Source organism: Cyprinus carpio, chromosome B9 (assembly GCF_018340385.1).
Source record: "Cyprinus carpio isolate SPL01 chromosome B9, ASM1834038v1, whole genome shotgun sequence".
Taxonomy (NCBI): Eukaryota; Metazoa; Chordata; class Actinopteri; order Cypriniformes; family Cyprinidae; genus Cyprinus; species Cyprinus carpio.
The window spans coordinates 20,486,669-20,510,898 of NC_056605.1; the positions used below are offsets into that span (position 1 = coordinate 20,486,669).

The 24,230-nt window shown below is 35.8% G+C and overlaps 1 protein-coding gene across 3 annotated transcripts in view; it reads right to left on the reverse strand.

The window, feature by feature from the left end:
- The window catches only part of LOC109101751 (fibroblast growth factor 14-like), a 119,502-nt gene that overhangs the window by 79,735 nt on the left and 15,537 nt on the right, over positions 1-24,230 (reverse strand). Inside the window, exon 1 of one of the 3 annotated variants that reach the window (XM_042731434.1) lies at positions 22,307-22,477. The exons of the other annotated variants lie outside the window; for them this stretch is intronic. Within the exon in view, the coding sequence (XP_042587368.1) occupies positions 22,307-22,394 (88 nt within the window). The 5' untranslated portion in view covers positions 22,395-22,477. Of the gene's footprint in view, positions 1-22,306; positions 22,478-24,230 lie in introns of those variants that run through there. 3 annotated transcript variants of the gene reach the window in all.

Consider the following 24,230-nt stretch of genomic DNA (forward strand, 5'->3'; position numbering starts at 1 on the left):
ACTAAACAAAACAGAGGTTTAGTATAAGCTATAGACCCCATTATAAATGGCACTGATGGTTTTACTCAGGTGGATAACTGACTTTTTTCATAGCTTCTTTTTCTGGTTTTCCTGATGGTTTCATCCAAGTCTCATTTGCCCTTCCCCTGTATGATTGATTGTATGTTTGTTTGTATGTTAGACTAGACTGTAGTTAATAAAACTCTTGTGCACAAATTACATGAGTTTCTGATTCTTCGTTGCAAATCAATGTCCCTTTATGATTCCGATTTTGCTACATGCTCTAATGTATTGATACTGTATGAAAGTATTTTCTGTGGCCACGAAAATGTCCTTTCTTAGAGTTGTTATGAAATTACACTAAATGTTCGCTGGACGAACAGATTACCTGTTGGCAATTTAATTCTGCTACAGTTACTACTGGCAACTCATATAGATAATTGTAATTAATCATAATTAATTGTAATTATTTATATACATTTCCCTTTTGAGCTTTATTTACTACTGATTTAAATGTTCAGGTACAAGTTAGTGATAGTGTTAGGATTCTGTTTGATGGGAATGTTGTTCTAGGACCAACAAAAGATGCTGATCCTGGAATATGTCCTACTTGGCAAAATCACAGTCACCATGTGGCACTTGTGTCACAGTGCCACATTACATAGAAGCATACGTGTGCACAGATGCACAATGGATGTGCATTTCATGTCTCTTCTGCATGTCGGAATGTCACACTAAAAATTCAGTGAGTCAACGCTAGAAATAGCAGGCCTATAGGCATTTTCTTGAGTCACATATATGAGACTCAGTGGCATAATCTGACTTCACTTCCCCATTCTTGTGGAGGGATGGAGGAGTGATGATTGTTACTGCAGGCACTTTCTCTTGTTGTACACTATTCATTTTATACAAGTTAAAACTCTGCATCCTGTTTGATACCTAAAAAGCATTCTATATTCAGTTTAATGGAGCACAAACTTACACCACACCATACACTGATATATAAATTAATTAATTAAATTAAAATGATAAATAAGCATAGTGTATGATAACAAAGTCATTAAATATTTAAGCACCTGAAACCTCTCATAAAAGTACAAAATAGCTGCTGCAACAAACAAATCAAAGGAAATAATTAGAATCCAATTTGGGCATTCATATGTACCCATTAATATTCATTATTTAAATGAGGTAGATGACTCAAAGCTGCTCTTTGTATTTTTTTCTTTTCACATTTTTTTCTTCTATTCTAGCTTAATATGCAGACACAATTATAAACCATTAACCATATATAGGTTGACTTCCCAGATACTGTAAACACTGTGGTCCTGTGGTACTCTCAACATTGCTCTGTTTATTTAAGTTGCATGACAAAGCAACTTTTGTTCAAGCAATGACATGTGTTTGGTGTGGGACTTTTAGTGTCTTCAGTTAATACTAATACTGCATTTCCATTTGTGGTCTGAATTGCACAGAATGACTGCACATGTAATTCAGTTAGGTCAATCTACTTCATTAGCCAAAGCCAATGCTCAACGAAACTTTAAGAGAAAAACATTTTAGAAATGCTGCATGTGTCAGACATCGCAGCAGATGTCTAAACATTCATAAATATTCAGCAAAGCTTTTCAGTGAACTATAACTGCTCCACATCTCAAGTGTCGTATTTAATACAGGTTTTCTTTTTCCACCTTAAAATAATAATAGTGGCATCTGTCCTTAACTGTTCTAATTGTAAGAAAAGAGTTACAATTTACACTTCTGTAAAACGCTCATTACACCTGGGGTTAACAGGGAATGGAGTGCAAACAAAAAAACAATGAACGTCTACAGTGCTCCCACACAAAACATCTCTGTTCCTCAATGAACCCCACAGGGGATTCAGTGTTATCCTCACCGTGGAAACAGACCTTTAACTAAAGCTCAGAGGTGAGGAGACACGTGCCCAGAACCACCTCTTTTTCTTGAGCTCAACACTTCCAACAAGCGTTAAAAATAAATCACACACTTAAGTGTTTGTTCACAATGCCATCTGTTCATCTGTGTCTAATATGTGTATCTGACAACGTAAATGTGTTCATGGGTAATTTAGAGAGATGGTTAAAAAAATGCAGTACTTCCTGTACACGTGGCCTAAAGAGGAGGGCAACAAGGCGGGAAAGGATGGGGCAGCTGTCAATCGCTCCTGTGGGGAGGGCGTTATGCATGGTGTGCACATCCTGTGAGGATTTCATCACACCTTTTGGGAACATAACACACACTGTTATGGAAGCAAAAGAGAAAGCACACCTGCACCATTACTCTGTCTTAGTCATTAAAATGCAAATTATTCAGACTATGAATTTGCAAGAGAAAAAAATGTAGCACTTTTAGTGTATTTTCAGAATGTGCAAAATTATTTAAGTAAGTGTTGATGAGAGAGGAAAAAGTGAGAGTCCTGAGGAGCTGTGGAGCTGCGGTTAATGTAGGTACAGGTGTATGTTCAAGCCCAACCTGTTATTTTGTTCCTGTTCTCTCTCAATAGCCCAAAATAACATAAAGAGTCTACTTATCCCATCATTGACTCACTGTACATGAGTCACTGTGTGGCACAGCAAGAAGAGCAGAATATTCTCCATTGGGACATTTTCAGGGTGTGGGCAACTCACAGCAAAACAGATATGACCATAACGTTGACTAAAGGCCAAGACATGTTAAAAACAGCCTTGCTAAATTCACTTTATTCATCTGCTAAATTCTGGCGGTCCCACTTTATTTTAAGGTCTAATTCTCACCATTAACAAACCATTAGCTATGTCTTTTGCCTCAATAAACTCCAAATTTGCTGCTTATTAATAGTTAGTAAGGTAGTTGTTAAGTTTGGGTATTGGGTAGGATTAGGTATGTAGAATATGGTCATGCAAAATATGTGTTTTTTAAGTACTAATAAGCAGCCAATATGCTAGTAAAACGCATACTAATAAGCAACAAGTTAATAGTGAGAATTGGTCCCTAAATTAAAGTGTGACCATTTAGGTCCACATAGATAAACATGAACATAAAGTTTAGACTGATATATTGTTTTATCTCTGTATATCCAGTTGTAAATATAGCATAAATCTAATAATCAATTAATTTACTGTGCCTTGATATGTACTTAACCCCCATGATGCAATCACTATACACAAATATCACAATACAACAGTAAGTTCCTAACCTTCAAATTGACTGGCTGAGAGACCAAGAGAAAAAGTTTTCTGTATCGCTAAACCAGTAAGTAGCAACAAGTGAATGTCTTTATGAGTGAGTCCTTGTGTTATTTATTCAAATGATTTGTTCAAAAACACAGATTCATTCAGAAGTGACTGTAAATGAGTCATTGAATCAATCATTCAACCAGTTTGTTCAAAACTTATTTATAATTAGGAACACAACTAGTCTGGTTGAATTCGGAATATATGCTACCATGCCACTCTCGCTATTCTGCCATCTAAAGATATGTTAGATAAGAACTGTAATTCACTTTTTCAAATTCAGCCAATGTCTTTAGGAGATTTAATGAATCATTTATTCAACCGATTCATTCAAAAACTTTGATTCATTCAGAAACAAAACACTACTTCTGCATGCCTGTCTTAATACCAAAACTACAATACTTCAAATCATGAACTGCTTCGGAGATGTATACTTAACGTACACTATAACTACACTATTTCAAATACTGCTTCGGAGATGTATTTGAGGCTAAGTATCCCATAATTGTTTTATAAGTTCATCAACTCACGTACCCTAAAATTACGAGATGCCAAAGGAAATCTTTCTAGTGCAAGTTAAATTAGATATTACATATAATTTATGAGTAAAATGTAAAGTGTTGCACATTATATTGCACAACTAAACTGTTTGTTACATAGTGAGTACTAAAGAGACATTCAGAAGTTTATTTTTAAATGCAAAGCAGAAAATCAAAATATTAACAAAAACTTTCTTGTATTTTACAACACTATACTGCCAGTGTGTCCCGTCGGTTAAAAGTTCTATAAACACTTGCAGTCTTCATGCCCACTTTATCACTTGGTCTAAATGTTGCCATAAGTATAAACTTACTGTTTATTGAACTAAAGAATAAAATCAATGTCACACTCACAATCACACTGTTGGTCTGAATATGACAACTCATCATTTCTTTTGCTGTGCTGCTGTAAATTAAGTAGTGGCTAAACATATGTGCATTGTTCATCATTTCACTGTGATAGCAGTGCTGCTTTTCGCTATAAAATACTTGGAGACTTCAAACACAGGGGCAAGGTTAAGTGCTACTCCAAAAAAAAACAGAATTATCAAAAACTCCAGAAGCTAAAAATGCATGCACCTCACTCTAAAAACAAATACACATTCTTGCAAGGAATTGAAAATAATTCTGTCCCTATGCATACTGACTAAACTAAGCATGCATCACTTGGAATTGTCATATTGGAGAGTCATGAATAAGTCATGAAGTCAGTAATAAGAGGTTTCTAATTCCCTTGCAGTCACTTATCATTAGCGAGCTGAAAGTGAAAACAGCATCAGACTGCAATTAACCGACATGTAGCTTCTGCTACTGTAAAACATATGTGACAAACACATTTTCCCCCAGAAATTCCATAGTTTTTTCACCTTATCTGTGGTAAACACAGACTGGCAGAAAACGTCTTGCTGAACAACTCCATTACTCTTAAAAACAAAGGTATAACAATGGTCATAAAATAACAAACAGGAGGGATTAGAATTTCACGTTGTACTCTTACTGCTGACTGTAAATCCATACTGAACGTATCTTGGGGCAGTGGCTGCTGGGTCCTTTGCTGACACATGCATTTGTGGCTGTTAGAGATGGCTATTATCGAGAGAAGAGATGGAAGCTGAGGTGCTACAATAATGACATCCGTAATTGGATTCTGCACAGATCTTAACATTCATCCAGAATTGTGCTTTCCATAGGTTGGCCAGCATGCCAGTGCTCATGAATTATAACAAATATCATTATCGGGGACAAAAATCAAGTAATGATCAGATTGACACTATCAGATTTATTATTATTATAACTTTTTTACCAAGTAACACTGTGACTACACTGGAAACAACTGATATGGTACTGCGACTAAGAATGTGCAAAACTACATCTCAAACACAGTGTTTTGTGGTGCAAATAGTTTTACATTTTTCTTTGTTATTCTTCTAGTTTTAGCCTATAGCTGCTAATGAATTACAAGTCTCGTATATGCACAGAAAATAGCTTACTTGGGAAAGATATGGTTAAAAACAAAGATGATTTCAATAAGTAGGCCAGAGACATCATGAGCTGGCTTTGGTGTTATGGACAGAAGTTTATATAATGATTTGAAAGAGAGCAATCGTGTTTTATCTCTGTGTACAGCGTCACAGATCCAAGACAAATTTCCCTTCAGGGACAAAAAATATATTCATTTCATTTAAATATATTCCAAACTTCACAGCAATCAACTCAGGATTTGTCGTAGATAAAAAACACTTTATTTCAGACGGACGGGAGAAAATATTGTGGCTAGAATAAATGTGGAGCGCATCAACCACAGACAGCTCTGTTGACGCCCATCTAGTTTTTTTCCGACAACAGTGTAACTGTCCAGTACAGACACAGCATGAACCACAACCTTCTATTTATCCAATTTAGCACCAAATACACAACATAGGCTTCACAACATAGTCACACAGTTTCTATGCACTACGCAACACCCCGTCTATAGAGCAAACGAATGGTAAAAAAAGCAAGCACTGCATCATCTACACACTAAATTACGTGGTTTATAAGATACCCAAAAATAAAAAAATATAAACCTGCCTCAGAAAGCTGATGGTATTAACAAGTAGATTTCCATTTGTAGCATGTTACTTTAGATAATGATGTAAAACATTGTAGCATATTTTATTACATTATATTATATCTATACACTTTTATCGACACCTACAAACACATATAACATTATTTAAACAAAACATATTGGCTTGAATAGAGCCGGGATGGGCAGGTGTGTGTGGTACAGTCAGTCCAGGTCATAATAATACACTCTTGTTTCATCTAATGGCTCTGGATTATGTCCGGCAAATGGGGCTTGGATTGGATTAACGATATTTAGGAGATGAACTCCTTTTTCATAACAGATGAACCACAAAACGGTGGGATAAAAGAGCATTTGATTATAGCGTTCCAACAATAAAAGATAAGCACAAACTAAATTAGAGAAATATGATCTCTGATTTAAAAGCGTGTGTCTATGTAAGGCCAGCATTTAGTAGGGGTTATGTGAGGGTGTTAACAGCAGACAGCGGGGTGATTCACACCCAGGACTCGGCACCCTCAAGTCTCACTCAGCACCACAGAGCCATCAATAGTGTGTTATCAGCCTCCATCAGGTGACATGTCTATTCTTAGAGTTTCCATTCGGCGCACGGAGAAACATCCCACCCAGAGCAGGTGCCCGCAGGACACTGGCGCTCAACACCATGACTGTTATACACGCACACACCTGCATGTTATGTGCAGACACTGATATACACGTACAGCCTCATTAAAGCCTACAAGGTGACAGTAAGAAAATGTTAATGCGCTGTGTAAACGTGTGTGTGAGCATGTAACAGCGATCTGTGTACTGGACTATGACTTCCTCTCTCTGCAGGGCTGACGTCACTTGTGCTGTCTCTCTGGTCTAGTTAAAATGAGCAGATCTCTGTCAGGAACCAAAGCAGTAGTGAAGGTAACTTATTATTTACAGACACTTTCCACAAATAGCATTCGAAATAGGACACTTAAAATAAAAATCATTGAAACGTTCAGTGAGGGGAGGTAATTAACCTTTCTTGTCAACCTAATGAAGTCCAATAAATATTATAGGAGTGGTTTTATTTTATTATAGAAACCTAGTGTCTAAATACAGTTCAAATCAATAAAGATTAAACATATTAAACATAAAAAAATAAATAAAATACAAACAAAGAAAAATAAATTATAATAATAATCATGAAACATACCTTAATGTTGATTTTAGGCTGTCAACGTCTTGAGTTTTTGAAATGTATTTACCAATTAAAATGTCATAAAACAATAAAACATAAAACAAGTCATGTTTTTGATATAATACATTCAGTTGATACTCAAGTAAAGGTCTTTGCATACTGAGTCCAAATTTTCGCATGTTAAAAAATAAATACGACCTCACGTTGTGTCAATCAAGTTTACACACTGCCTCCGAAACGTTTGTCCGTCATAAAAAAATAAAATAAAATTCGGACCAGGTTCGATTTTCTGCGTTTTCACATCCGTAGCAAGTATTTTCATAGGAAAGGATGACGAATAATTTCAGACTCAGTGTGCAAGGAACTTAACTCTTGAAAATAAATAATATATAAAATATGTTTTATTTAAAAAATATTTTATGTAAAAAGTATTATTTTTTTATGAATAAATACTGTTACCACATAATACTCCCCCTTTACAGAAAAATAAACAAATAATAATAATAATTAATACTGCACCAGAATGGATAATAGGGTTACAAATACTATATTTAACTAAATTAAGCCATCATCGCTGTTTTTTTTTTTTTTTTACAAGAATGACCTCAATATCAGTTCTACATGTCAAAAATATGACATTTTTGTTTGTTTTTAACTGTTGGATACAGTTGAGAATGTCGAGATCACCATTTAAATGTACTTTTAATGCTAGATAATGTTAGATAATAGTCATCAAACAGATCTAACAGATTTCTCTATTCACAAAAATGGATCAGTGCATCTAAATCACAGGACACCAAAGTCCACAACATTGATGCAAAGTGTGGGTGGTGTAGGTAGTGCACTAGTGTAGGTAGTACCTCCTCTCTGCTCCGGTCTACTCTCTTCATCTTCTCCCTTTTGTTCACTCACTACTGAATGATAGTAGCTGCTGTGCACTGCTGAACTGTGAGCAGCGCCGCCTCTTCGCTCTCTGTTTATCCTACACAAACATGTTTCTCTCTGAGTTGCCCGGTTAGAGTAAATACTGTGTTCTTTAGCTCTGTGTCTTTCGCATGGCCAATACTGTGAAACAAACAGCAGTATGGAGTACTGCATGGTGCAATGTACTCTATAAGGTGCTTATCTGGGGACATTTCATGTTTTTAAAAAGTTTGGCGTCATGAATTTTTTTAATGTTTCTGCAAGATGTCTCTTATGCTCACCAATGCTGCATTTACATAACCAAAAATACAGTAATAAGAGTAGTATTGTGAAACATCATTACAATTTCAAATATCTGTTTTATATTTCTATTTTCAAATGTAATTTACGCTTTCTGAATTTTCAGCATCATTACTCTAGTCTTCAGTGTCACATAATCCTTCAGAGATGATTTGAATATGCTGATTTGGTGCTCAAGAAACATTTCTATCTATTATCAATGCCGAAAACAGTTGGGCTGCTTAATATTTTTGTGAAAACTGAGATATATTTATGTATATTTCAGGATGAACAGACCATTTAAAAGAACTGCATTTATTTCAAATAGAAATCTTCTATTACATTATAAAATTATATAAATAAAAAAATAAAGAAAGAAAGGTAAGAAAGAAAGAAAGAAAGAAAGAAAGAAAGAAAGGATATTCTGCTCAATTAGTAGGCCTGTGTGCACAAAACTACTGTACATTCCCCATCATTTTCTGTGGCTGCAAGATAATGATAACATACAGTACATAAACATCAATTACACAAGTAAGTCCATATTATTTGCATTTCCTGTCCTTGAAGTAAAATTTAAATAAAATAAATATGATACTGCCCAACACATCCAATTTATTCAGACCACAATCACCTTAAATCACATCACTACATAATTACAATTTCTGAATGAGTAATTAGGAACTTCTCAGGAGGACTTGAAGGCAGCAATATTTCACACCTGGTGAGAGCTGGCCCTCCACATATTACACAATCCCCAGCTTTCTGCATCTTGAGGGTTTTGCTCAAGGATTTTTGAGGGGCTTTTTTTGGTTTGGTTTGAGGAGAAGCCGTTAGGTATCATTATGGCTGGGTGACACTGTGTTCACACCCTATGTAGGTACAAACTCCCAGTCATATTCTCTCAGATAAGCGCGTGACCCTGTGGGTTACTGAACCGCATCAGGCAGACTCACAGTCACGCAGTCAGTGCTAATACGCTCTGACACTAACAGGAGGGGGATAAATTGGTTTGATGTGTGGAGCACTCAAAGTGGAGGAAAGCTATCTGGGTCAAATTCTGCTGACGTCCTTCCACACTTCCTGCGCCAGCCTGACCTGAGCAGACTTCATTACACAAAGGTGGGGACAGCGCTGGTCACCGTTCCGGCCATCACGTGAAGTTCAGAAATATAGCAATATCACACAGGAATACAATGGAAGAGAACAAACACCTGCTTTAATTGAGTTTCCCAACAAAAAAAAAACAGTTAGTCACACTCTGTTTACTCAACAGTTACTTGATAATAACTTACAGAATTCTTTCATCACAGTAACTTCTAACAAAAACCACAATGAACAATTTTGGCAATGCTTTCTTTTCTAAAAACAGCCAAATCTATTGGAAATATCTCTTCAGTTTCCTGATGGTTGAGTATGAAATGATCGAGCAACTTAATAAAAAGCTGAATGCTATTGATCAGCCTTTTGACGTTCCGCTACAATGCCCCATTCACAATTGTTCTGACATCAGCTGAGTATTCAAAGGCTCCTCCTACTCTGAACTGAGATAAATGTTATTAGGCAGCTGAACAGAGTCGGGTGGATGATACAATCTCTCTACATCACTCTATTTAATGGAAGAGCTATTACTTAATGTGTAGATTACATAACAAAACGACTCAACAAGTTATATCCCACAAGCACAGAGATGGACTCGAACAGCCTTACTAATTAAAGAACCATTCACTTCGGAATAGTACCTGCAATGAACTGGCTGTTCACAGGCTGGTGTTTAAAAGACCAGACAATCACTGGCATACTTAGAGAGCATGTTTCTCTGAGTGTGCCACTATGTACAATATATGGCCCTGAATATACACATTTAAACCATTAGACTTTGAGAGCCTTCTTATTATAAACAGTTTGACTTATTGTTTTTGGCATTGGTGACTTCAAAATAGATTTGGCTTGATTTCAATTTAATTCAAATTTAAAACGAGAATTTTAATGATATATTCAAGTCAGCCCTCACACTACATTGTAAAACCTCCCAGAGTAATCCTTGATTCCATATATCAATTGCAGTGAGCTTTCATGTAGCCCAATAAAAATGCATGCTTACCAGTTATTTATAGACAATAAAAACTTGAAAAATCGCCTCTTTGCTCAAACGCTATTCTTCTATTAAAAGGAAAGTTCACTCAAAAATGACTAGCTATCATTTCCTCAACCTCTTGTCTTTTTCTGTTTGCAGAATTTGTAGAATGTCCATGTTTTCTTTTCCATACAACAAAAGGAGATGGAGATTTACACTACCAAGCTAAAAAAGAAACAATAAATTAATTAATTCCATGCATCTTGTGTGCAATATTTCAAGACTTTTAATAGCTTATGATAGCTTTATGTTAAGACCAGTTTAAGTTGTTATTCGCTAAAAATTCACTTTATTATTTCGAAAAGGCAACACAGACATATATTCTTAAATTCCTCCTTTTGTGTTTCACAGAAGAACTTTTGGGTGAACTATGCCTAATCTAACTCTAAGTTAAAAAATTTAGTTAATTATTGTAAGTGTTTCAAGAATATTTATTTACACAATTCTGAAGCAACAATTCATATTATGCTCAATATTCAACCGAATTTCTGACCTCTTTGAAAGATTTGATTGAGGTTAAAATAACAGCTCTATATCGCCAGCCTGTACATACAACATGCCTGGACTTGCCAGGTTGAAGACAATTAAAGAGCCAATTAACAGCATGCTGTGTATAGTGGGACACTCAGCTGTGAGCCAGTGGCGATCGACATCAGCAAGGCCGCCTGTAGAGCATGGCAAAGGTGGAGTATGAAGCTGTTCTCTCAAGGATATGGCCTTCACACAGATCTCAAGGAACCATCCATCTCAGCCAGACATTTCCAGCAAGTCAGCATTTCTACACATCCACACACAAAACACACCACGCCAAGCGCTACCCATGGGCTACAGCAGAGAGATGAACCAGCGAGATAACCCATTTGCATGCACGCAGGAGCTAATAGTACTGTTAGTCCTAATGTTTATTTGGATAGCGTTTGGTGCCAGTTGGCATCAAGTAGGAAGACATGTTCTCTGCTGTGCTGCTACTTTGCTTTTCCCAAGGATAAACGAAGCTGGCTGCTTTCATTTGCAATATGACTAACATCATTCATATTTACTGTGCATGTTATTTATTGTGTTAGAATAAACTGAATAACACAATATTAGTTATGCTTTTTAAGGCAATACATTGTTTTTATTTATGCATATAATATTAAATGTAATTTAATAATAAATTATAACATTTAATTTCTGTAAATAACATTTACATAAATTATATATTTTATAAATAATTAATTTATCATTTATTATATATATCTATATATATATAGACACACACAAACAGATTAAATTCATTTCCATTCACACATGGGAATTTTTTTGAATTAACATTAATCACAGCTTGCCTAGGTTAAAGGAAGCTTAATGTTTTATGAATATATAATGTGGATGTACTTTATATCACAACATATCACTAACAATTCATATGTCTCTGTCAAGCCTTGGTCAAACTGTAAAGCCCCTTAGAGGTCAGCACTGCAAAGTTCTGCATTACAATGCAAATGAATGAAGAAATAACAAAGAAGAGTTGTTGGCATCAAAAACAATGTCTAAGAGTAATCGAAAATAACCCCCTTAAAAACAAATGCAGTGTTCCTGGCTGAAAGACTGCTTACATGAGCATACGCTTGATCCAACCAGGAAGCCAAATCCTGAACGTGGGATGCAGCACTATACTGCAGCCAAAACTCTGAAGAATGAGAGCATTTCGAGGCATTTTTATGTAAATTGTAATGGCCAGTGATGAATTTCCATGACATCCAATGTATGAATAAGTAAAATGATTTGTGCTAAAACAAATCCATCATGAATATTTCACAAATACTATTTTTTAATTAAACAACAGTCAATGCATTGTTAATGTTGTAGTCAAAACTGGTCTTTTTATAGACTTTTTTATAGACTTCTTTTAGTAAGAAAAAAACTGATTTAATGCAGTCCTACCTGTCCTGTTTAAAATTCACAGATTTGTGTTTGGAGAAGGTAATGGATAATTATTTCTTATGCGGCTGCTGCATTTAGATGAAAAACAGAAATCCCTCTCCTCTTTGGGAAAACATTAACTCATTTCAATAGAAACATATTAATATAAAGGTTAACCTTCATCAGGACATTTGATATTAAAAGTGACCCAATCTGTGTAAAGGTTTACATTTGATGACACAGGTTTACATTTGATTAGTTTTCATATGGTTTTCAGCTAAGCATTTTCATGAACAGGACCTATAGTTTACTTAAAGGGTTAGTTCACCCAAAAATGAAAATTAGCCCATATTACTCACCCTCAAGTCATCCTAGGTGTATACGACTTTCTTCTTTCAGACGAACCCAGTCGGAGTTATATTAAAAGCTGTTTAACGGCACTCAGCAGTGTTACATTGCTTCAGCCCAAAAGAAGTGAAATAAAAAGCGCCCATCCATATTAAAAAAATTCTCACACTCCTGTAGTGAATCGATGCATTTTTGTAAAAAAATATCCATATTCAAAACGTTCGTTCATCTTCGGAAAACATTTAAAGATATTTTGGATGAAAACAGGGAGGTTTGTGACTGTCCCATAGACTGCCAAGTAAAATACACAGCCTCCCGGTATTCATCCAAAATATCTTAAATTGTGTTCCGAAGATGAACAAAGCTTTTAAGGGTTTGGAACGATATGGGGGTAAGTGATTTATGACAAAATTTTCATTTTGGGGTGGAGTATCCCTTTAAATGTAAACAGATATATTGGGGGAGGCGGGGGGAGGGGGGCTTTTTAAATTGGTCCCTTCACATAACTCTTGCAAAGGAATAAACTAACTAAAATTAACTGGACTTTCCAGTGTAGTATACAGGAGAAATGAATGCATTTATATATTGCTTCAGCAAGATAATAATAATAATAATAATACAATACTATACCAGAATGGATAACAGGGTTACAAATAATTTAACTATAAATTAAGCCATAAATTGTCACTTTTTTTTTACTAGAATGACTTCAATATCAGTACAACATACACATATATTTTTTGTGAAAACTATGATATATATTTTTCAGGATTTTTTGATGAATTCTTTGATGAATAGGTCACAATATGACCAAAAAAAAAAAATCATATACACTAACTTGTCACTAAGGAAAACATTCTGGCACTAGCGTCACTGTGTTTAGTTAACACTCAACACTGCTAACTCACACATTCTGACACATTCATATCTTTTATGTCTTGTATTATAAAAGCATTTATAGTTTCAATAACCATCTCTCTAGCTATATACTGTAGATATATATCCATACAGCAAGAGCACATCTCCAGGCCATGAAAATCTCACAGATATGAACCTACAGTAGTCCTTAATAACCAGCACAGACCATACTGCTGGGGGGATACGACATTTATGGATTCATAATGCAGTTAAAGCACAATAAAACACAGTCCCCACTCTACTGACACACACACACGCATGCCTGAACCAGGAAGTGACTGACTCACTGAAATGAGTACGGCTGATGTCACCCTATTAACTCAGGATGTGATGACATCAGTTCTCTTTACAGACATATGTGACCTTGTATATATCATGCTTGTGTGCAAAACAGACATAACAGTTTCCACTGAGGTTTGCTTTATTATTAGCTTTAACATATATCTCATAAGAAGAGACATCTATTTGGTGTGTGCAATATATGCTGAAAGCTGTTAGATTGACAGTCAGCATATGTTTTTGTGATGTTTATTAATTAAAATGTATACAAACTTATACTTAAAGATGTTTTCAGATGGCTGTACACACACACACATACACAAAAGTTTTCTAGATGGGAAATCTCTGTGATATATGTGCTTACTGTCATCACTTTTTTAACAGCTGCTGGATCAACAGAGGTCCAGTCTGAGGTATCAATAAACCTTTATGGTGATTGTGTTCTCTTTCTCTTGAATCTGACATTTTCTAACTAAGAAATCTTTGAATTAAATTTAAAAACAATTTCTTATGTAATTTCCAAAAATTTAAAAGCAGTTATTTAGCCTTTAGGTATATGTCCTTTTCAGTTACCCTTACCTGTTTGCACCATCAACACTCCTGCCTGATTTCAGGAGGGTAATCAAATAAGAGGCTGCGTGAATCAGAGAATCCAACAAAAAAACTGACCCCTGATCTCCCCTTAAGTCACCACTGCAGCAAACTACAGCCACCTCAGCAGTCATGTACTTCAAGGACACGCTAGAATCTCTCTATAATTAGACAGTGTTCACACACAAACAGCATTCTAATAGCAGTCCCATATTGCAAATTATGCAAATCTGAGGCTCTCGGATTGTTCAACAGATTCACTGAATAATAATTTGGTCATAGTTATAGAATTCAAAGCGGTCACATCATATATATAAGTCAAGCTTTTTACACCAAAAAGGCCAATCTGTAAACATTAAAATACTCATAAAATAGAATAGGGTATGTTAACATTACTATAGCATGAAAATTAAAAATTACAAACTAATAACAAGATGAAAGGAATATGTATGTAAACATAATTTTAGTATGAAAAATTTTTCACACTAAACTTTTCTGTTTAATTCTATACCAAATTTTACAACTTTTTCGAGCTTAACTGGTATTTAACCCAGAATAGAAAAGACTTCAGCTCATTCTATTACGCTGTCTGACTTATCCATCCTTTACTCCAAACTTTCATTTCCTCTTCGCCAGAGATCCATGCATACCCCTAACATCCATTCGTCAGTGTCATCAAAGGATTCGGTTTCTGAGAGATAAGAGTTTTTTCCTTCTTGTCTCATTCTCTCAACTTCCTACCCACTCAGAACTGCTGAAGGACAGAGGGAGGTCATCTTAAGAGATTCAACAAGACACTGGCATGCAGAATCACAGGTCTATACTCCCAGAGGTGATCGGGTTCTCCTGACACCTGCCTTTCCGGGCAGGTCCAGTGTTGAGATGTTGCCCTCGCAGGGAAAAAGGATACAGGCCGATAGATTGAGAGGAAGCACAGCTAGCCACAAACAGATTCTCCCCTCTTTTTAAGCCAGTAGACCAGTCTTCTGTAAACACACTGACATTTGATACAAGAACATTACACCACAGTGAATAGTGCTTTGTGTGCTTGTGGGCTTTACCAGCTACCACATGTAAATATAAGTGTTAAAAAAAATCGACACATTCAATAAATAAATACAATCTGTATAACTGAATCACTATCCTCTTGTGGAGTGCTGCACCACACACTTAGCTTAGGTTTCATTACATTTGCCTGAAAAATGTCTTTGCTGATCTGTAGGTGTAAATCAGCAGACATACAATGCGAGCTAAAAAGAGTGTCCTGTCGACGAGGGGTTTTCAAACTGGGGTCCAGGAACCCCCAGGGGAATCAAAGAGGATGCTAGGATGTCCACAAAAAAGTCCAGAGAAAAATAGCTTAAAATGTAATAGATAGACAGACGCAGACAGACAGAGAGACAGATAGATAGATAGACAGACAGACAGACAGACATAGATAGATAGATAATAGCTAATATCTGCTTTTTTGTTTGACAGTTTTGTTGCTACCGAGTGAATTGCGTCAGTAAATGAAATGTCAGTTTTGCATTTTGCTGTGAAACGGCAGTGATAGACTAGATGTATGCATTCAGTTTGAATGGAAATCTTACACAGTATTACAGTTAGTCGAACTAAAAAGATGATTGTGCATTAACAGCTGTGAACCATGTCAGTGCACAAATGCACAGTCTGAACTTATTTAACCAGCTTATTTTTATATGTATATGCAAAGTAAAAAAAAAATACTGTTGAATAAAAAGGTGCGACATTCTTCAATTTAGGGATATATTTTCACCTGTTTTGTTGTCCAAGCACTTTGTAAACAAACAGCACAACTTTCCTTATTTTGAGGTCATACTAACAATCCTAAAACACACAACCCCTAGTATGGACAGTCTGCCTTAGCAAGCCCCACCAATAATTAATGAATTCTGCAACCTAAACTTTCAAAAACTGCATGCTATGTAAAGTTAAAGAAATACGATTCCACTTTTTGGTGGGAAGTCTTGGTGCATTGGGAGCTGCTGTTTCAGCATCTGCTTAGTCAACCCAACAATGACTGGTAACTTAATTAATTCCAGACCCCTTACTTGAGCCTTCTATAGGATATGCTGCTGCGTTGGGTAAAACGATCACTTCTGAATCTCCAGAGGGGAATAATGGATGCTGCAACTTTGAGCACTGCCCACAGTCTCATGAGACCAGCTGGCTTCCTTTGTATAAATTAAATCAGTGAATTACAGTAATAATAGTGGATAACTTATAAAGGTAATTTATTAGCCTCTACAGTCATTTCACAAATGAATGGTTCCTTACTTTCACGTTACCCAGGGCTATGTGAATATTGCATAAGAGCCTTTGGTTAAGTCAGGCTTTTTTACTGGAATTTCTTCATGGATATATCATTGACATTTTCCACTTTTGCACATTTAGAGCTACCAGTCCTCTGAGCTATGAAAGACATTAGTAGGAAAAAATTTGCTGCCTGGTTCATTGATCCGGAACTTTGAACAAAACCCCCCTCCGTCTCTTTTTCATGCCATTCTTTTATCTGTTAGAGGCCTCTTTCTCTTTCCAACATTGACCCATCACTTGACATAACATGTCATTCAATCTGTCTCACCCTCTCCTTCCTCTATTGGATACACAACACTTTGAGAACGTGACATACTGTGGCACCGCAAGGAACGGTGTTAAATGTGTAAAGGGATGGTTAACTCAAAATGACAATTCTGTATATATTCATATACTGAGCTTCAGATTGGTTGAAACCCATATGCTATAGGTGGTCAAAAAAGTGATGATTCTTAGTACCTTTTTTTCCTCCAACTATATAGGAAACAAAAAATCTGTTTGTGGCATGATTAAATATGGAACTGAATTATGCATATAAATTACATTTTAATCTTACTTTTTAGTACTGATTTAAGTTGCCATGAGAATTAAGCACAGACAACACAGAAAAAAAAATGTTAGTTCATTTCCTGTTGAAATGTTGTTTAGTTCATTTTGACATGACAAACGCTTAGAGTTTAGTAAGTCAAGAACTGCTACAACCGTTTCAGTGACTCTTGTGAGTCTTTTGAATTGATTCATACATAGGATTCAGAGTCATTTTTTTTCATGAATTGGACAACACTGGCTTTGGAAGAGCCAATACTTTTACTTAAAATCATAAAAATCATTTGGATTCAGAACTTTTAAAAATAAGAATCAGGTCTTGATTTCCAAGCCTAAGAATGAGTAGATGAACTATCTCTTTAATAACTGTCCACTAGTACTTTAACAAACTCACAGCACCAGCAAATAGACCATCTCTTCAATCTGTTTTCAAAACTGATCTTTCCCATGCAATCCTCACTATCCTCCTCTTTGCCTTTTTCTTGCCGTTCCTAAAAAGAAGGATGAATCATGTAGCAGCTGCTTTGCCCACTCATGGAAGACATTAAAACAATTTCTACATCAGTTCCCCTGTGGGAAAGCCAGTCAGTGCAACAGGTTAAATGCCTGTGCGAGAGGATGTCAAAAGATGATAATTACTCAGTTTTAAAGCTCCAACCTTTAACAGAAGACAAGAGCCCTTGAGAAAGTTCAAAATATTTTTAGTTGTACCACATAATGCCTTCACCTGCCAGAGAAGCAGACCTCCTCATGAGGCCAGTGTGACATCTCTTTAACTGCTGCTATTTGATTTAAAATAATACAATGTTCCTGATGAGACAGCAGAGGTGAAACATTACAAAAACTTGTAATGTTGCAACTAATTGTGCACAGATTCCTCTGTGAGAAACAGTAATTATGCCTTGGGATGAGTGGCAAATAAAGTGGAGATCTGAGACAACAAACACAGAGTAATATGAACTTTCTAAATAGGAGAGAGAGCAGATCATATTTTCTTGAGTTTAATGGCATTTTATACTGACATCTATTGGCGTGGCTGTATTTATCTCTTTTGTGTTCCTATTTGTCTATACACATTTCCATTAAAATTAAAAATGTATTTATATTTGAAAACTATAAACAAATTTCTTGCCGAATATCCTCATAACATAAGTAGCATACAATGGGTTGTGAATACCACTTGATGTTTACTCCAAACAAGGTAGGGTCCAATATTCAGGCATTGTATTAAAGTCTTCTTTTATCAAGATACCAAGCATCTTCACAGAAACAAACATGCATCCATTCTTTCCCAGCTTTTTACATAACTCCTCAATTTATAACATCGAAACAAGACAAAGACGGTGAGTCAAGATCACTCTATTCAAACAGATTTCAAAAGGCAGTTCTGAAGTTCAGTTTCTTTAGTCAACGGATCCCAACTCTGTTGCTATGCCACCTTTAAAGGAGCCAACTATATTTAGATGGCCATTATTATGAGGCTTTTCACACATCACGACCAAGATAGATGGAGGAGGTGTAGTGACGACCTATCTTATGTTTGTTGAACGAGCGTTACGCAGCGAGGTGCCAATCTGACATCTGACGTCCCTTTCAGTGTGTGCCATAACCTTGGGGGACAATGCGTGTAAACATTCTCCTACCAATAGTTAAACAAATCGTCATTTCCATTTAAAGGACAACATGGTACCCTAAACCACAAAGCTCAATTTAGTGTATGATTAGAGTTTGAACTGTCACTGACAATCTGCCTAACCAAAAGTACCAAGCAGATATAACTGATGTGTAAATTAAACTGGATACAATGCAATGCGATACTGTATATTAACAACAAATCACTGAATGACTGGATAAGGAAAAGCAGGTGTTTCATACCACAATGGAACCAGGCCAAATGCAAAGTTTAAAAAATAACTAAATAGCTGGAGTTTGTTCAACTTTTCCTCTTGCAGCCTTAGTGACATGAGCTGAAATCGAAAGCAATTTCAAAGGAAGACGAAGTTATTACATTTTGATTAAAAATTACAAGCATTTCTTTTTCTTTGAATCAAAAGAGCCAATGAATAATTCAAAATAAGGCTAGGAATGTGCATTAAGAAAATAAACAGGGTAAGTTTTGACTTTAATAAGGTAGTGTGGAGAAAGACTCACTGCTAATGAGCAAGTCATGTGGTTCCTCTTGCATGGGCATGGACTACATCCAAAAGACTGTCCTCATGGGCTCTTGTAGTCCAGAGAGAGAGGAACACTTCCTCTTTTGATTTTAATGTGATGTACTAACTGAGATGTGAAATAAAATCATAGACATGATTTAGCAAAGAAGACATTTTTTTCCATCAACATGCTTTGTTGGTTTCGGAAACAACATTCACATCAACCAGTCAGATTTTAAAGTTAGGCTGGGGCTGGAGCTCAAACAACATTTTAATCAGCCAATCTGCAACAAAAAATACAAACAACACAGTATAAGTATCATTTAAAAAAGTCCTTTTGACTGATGCTTAATATTCAACTTTTACTGGAGCCACAATTTTGTGTGAAGAGCAAGCTTAAAATTAAATGGTTATATGATTTACTACAATACACTGTGACCCAGACCTCTGGAATGGCCATTAAAGTGCCAAGCGAGTGTGGTTTGAGTCAGTTGAGTGGCACCTGATTATCAAAGCACTTCTACAGCAATCAAGAGTTAGGTTAAGCATGTACAAGTATGCATGTGTATAAAGAGGGTTATTTATGGAACTTGTGTGAGTGTGTGAACAAAACGATGAAACACTGCAGAGCAACAGCATGAATGTAATGAACTGCTAATATTTAATGTAATGGCTGTTTTTATTTGCTGTGCTGGTGCAGATCAAGCAATAAATAGGCATGGGCGGAAACCTGATCCAATAGCCATGACTATCTTGACTTAGTTTAGTACCGCTGATAGGCAGCTATTTTCAAATGGTCCTGTGCTTATTAGTGTTTATGCTCTGTAGTATGAAGATCTTCAAAGGTTTCTATTTACAATGTGATATTGCAAATCATGCTCTTTTGCGCTACGACTGTAGTGATTGACAGATTGATTATAAAGGGAGTACTCTTTGCTGGCTTTCTGAATAGGCCTATAATCTATTCCAAATCTGAATAAAAGTTTGATTTTTCATGCTGCTAAGAGGACCAACAGCCATATAGACATTGCAGAGTTTCAGGGAAGACAACTGCATTTAAATGCAATCCACTTAAATATCATTCTGTGACTCATTCCCTGTCCGATGACTATGCTATAAGCATAGCAGTGGACGGGACCAAAAAACTCTCATGTGTCAAAACAGATCTGTATTATGTGTGTTGCAGTGTAAATACTATTATTAAAATTAAGTAGCCTCTTTGTCTGTGATTGCAACGTATAAGTTTATTTTTTGTCTATCTAATGTATTTGGTGTGGGTACAGTTCGTGTCGAGGTCTTTATGTCAAATGGGTCAGGTCTGGTATGGAATTAAATTAGTGCTGCTGTCAGATAACAGGTTTGGTTTTCTTTTAAGTACTGCAGGTGCGAGTTTACCAAACAGGACCCATGCAGGACTCTGGGACCCAATATATTTCAAGTGAAATCAAAGAACAAATTGGTGATGAAAATTATTTCTGTGGTTCAAATCAGTTTGTCAATGCAGACTTTCCACAAACTATGTTTTTGTCAACATTTGCAATCAGTACTACTATTACACACTTCTATATCCCTTAACAAAGAAGAGCTTTGCTAAGAGTATATCGGGGCCTTAAAGAGCAGCAAATGACTGAATCAGTGTGAGTAAGGGTGAGATCAGAATGTGTGTCCAGAGAGCTGGCAGCCCTGAAACCCTGCAGCACCAGGGTCTGCCCTTCTCTCAGCAGCACCTCTAATGAGACTCACTCATCTCACCCTCCAGACAGGTAAGGAGGACATGAGGGGATGCCAGACGCAGTGAATGCATAATCGTATCATCCCCCCTACAAAGGCAATAATAAAAAAGAATACTTTTCATTCAAAAAAAAAAGTAATGATAAGATAAAAACATGACCTTCCATTTTTATTATCTGCAATGCAGCGATTAGTTTTGTCTGTCTGGCACTAGCTACTGAAGTCTGTCTTCCCCGATATTTTTATGTGACTGCACGATTTACACTTTGATTCACTGTTTATTTACAACCATGCAGAGAGAGGAAGAGGAAAATGAAGAGAGTTCTGCTCAAATCACTCATGTCTTTGCACACCCTAGTGAGCGAGCGAGAGAGGGGAAGGAACGGCAGATTTTGTTTGCGGATTCTGAAATTTTAATCGTGCTTGATCAGCATATCTGCTGTGGTGTGTGATATTCGGCAGACATATGCTGCTTCTCTGACTTACAGCAATCCTCTAGAGCAGTTTCTCTAAATCACTTTTACAGTATATTGAAGGCTGTTGCCCATTTGATTATAAATTAGTTTGTTCATTCCCTTAAAAGTACAGTCATTTACCTTGTTTACCTAGTTTATGTTCAACTTCTAAGAAAACCAATTCATAAAAAAATAAATTTATAAAAATATGTTCATAAAATACATTTAGGTTAGTCATAATTATACTTTTACTATGAATTGCATTTTTACTGCATAATAATTTTTTACTGATAATATTTTTCTTTATTTAAATAAAAATGTAACTGAAGAGCTCTTTAATTACAATAATTAAACAAAACATTTGCTTTAAAAAAAAAAATGTATAAGAAATATATCTAAAAGCGAACACCAATGGAACTCATATGCAAACATATTATTGGTAAAAATTGAATTCTGGAAATGTGAGCCTGAAATTTTTACTAGCCCAAATTGAATTATGCATCCGTTGACCTGGAGCTGGCATCAAAATTGCATTATAGATATCATCAACTAGTCAAATTGCATTACAGACGTCTAATTGGAGTTTTGACTAGTCTAAATTACATAACGACTTGTAACACTAGGGCCATTAAAATACGGAACAGAGCTGTCAGTAACAACACAAAACAGCAGGCACACCGGGTTGCACTTACCCTGCACATCATGTTTGATTGCAGTGCGTATGTGTTTCTCAAAAATCTCTATCAGCCCTGAGGTTTCCATTTCCAGCCCTCTCAACATCAACCAACCTTCACAATCGGGGCAGAACAGCCAGCAGTGAGCTTGTGAATGCTAACCATACTCTTATGGTCTCTTCAGGGGTAAGCAGCTGCTCTGTGGCACTGGTGGCCCACTAGAAACACTGATATGCTGTTTAATAATGATAACCTTTTGAGAAATGTCAAGTGTTACCAGTACAGTACATCTCTATCACTTAGATATTATGTTGTGCCTGATATTGTTCTTACAGGTCAGAACAGGCCATGTTGCCAATTTCCAGTAATAGCAGTCTCACCATGGAAACATAACGCTTGTTCAGTGCTGCGAAAAGCTGTACAAAAAAAATATAACTGTCTCTTTGAGCAGTCCCTAAACGTTGTCGTTACAACAAAACTCTGTTTCAACAAAAAAGTTACAGGGTTCAGACAGAGGCCTTCATGGGTCCAGTGCATCTCTTATTGACAAGGTGAGTTGTACCTTCTGAGTACAATTTTATTCAAGCCATTCTCACTCCCAATGCGTCAAATACTGTCGCTTGCGTAAGAGCTCTGCAAATCAATATGTATACACCAAAGGGGTCTGCATCTTTATAGTGATATCGCTGATAACCACGATAAACATTTGTTGTCAGAACACTGAAAAAAAGGGCATTGATGGTGCAACATCATAAGACGATTTTATCACAAAATCCTGATTTAAAATACGTCCACACATTGAAAAACACTGTATTATATAATTGATTATTAAACATTGTTCTGTGTATTTAATCAGCTGTACCTGTATCTAAAAAATAAAAAAAAAAAAAAGTAGGGGGTTGTGAGTTTTATGGGTCTATATTGTGCTTATAATTAGATAGAAATTAATTTGAAAACATAAGAATTCATTTCATTTAAATTAAAAATGATTAAGTATATAAATAATTCAAATTTAAATATATATATATATTTTTTTTTATTGTTATTTAATATAAAACAAAATAATTCAAAATACCCATATATTTGATAAAAGTTGATTTTTATGTTGACCAACTTAAACCAAATAAGACTGCAAGACTGCAATTTCAAAATTGCTAATACTTTTAGAAGTTAAAACAAAATTATTTTTTAGACCCATCATAACCAATTAGATACTATTTTTAAGACCCTGTTGCATGCAAATTGCCATTGAATATACATATTCTATTTCTATAGTCTTTTGCCTTTTGACCTGGAAAAATATTCAAGTTTAACTTCTTAATTTTCTTCTGTTCTTTAAAAGCTCAATGTCACCTTCAATCATTTTCCAACTATCTCTCATTCTCTCCGGAAGTCTCCTCCTCCTCTCTATGGCCCCCTCTCTGTTTGAAAGCATCATTATTAGCGAAAGTATTCAATTAGCCCTAGGGCAGATGAGTAAACACTAACAGTCCTCTAAATAATAGTAATTAATTATCTATAAACCTACAATTAGCTGTGCTATGACGCCATACGCAATGGTATAATTACCAATTACCATAAGAAAAAAATGCCAAGTGAATTTACTATAGTAAGAGTTTACTCAACACCACAAAATTAATTGCGGAATAAGTTGAGCAGCCAATAATGCTGGAAATAATAACTTCCTAAAGGTCAGCATAAAATGTTGACAAAGCTATCTAAGTGTAAACGTAAGGCTACAAAGCACAGGGGATGTCAATGATGATTGATGAATACGAAACTTGAAGAGTAATGCGATTTTTCTTTAACAAAGCAGTTTGGAGTTGCTCCACAGCTTAGAGGCAGTGCTGCAAAAAGGCAGACAAATTCTGCGAGAGGCGGTGTTACAATACTGTCAGCTGCACTGCAGCAAAAATTACACAGCACAACCTCCAGTAGCTCA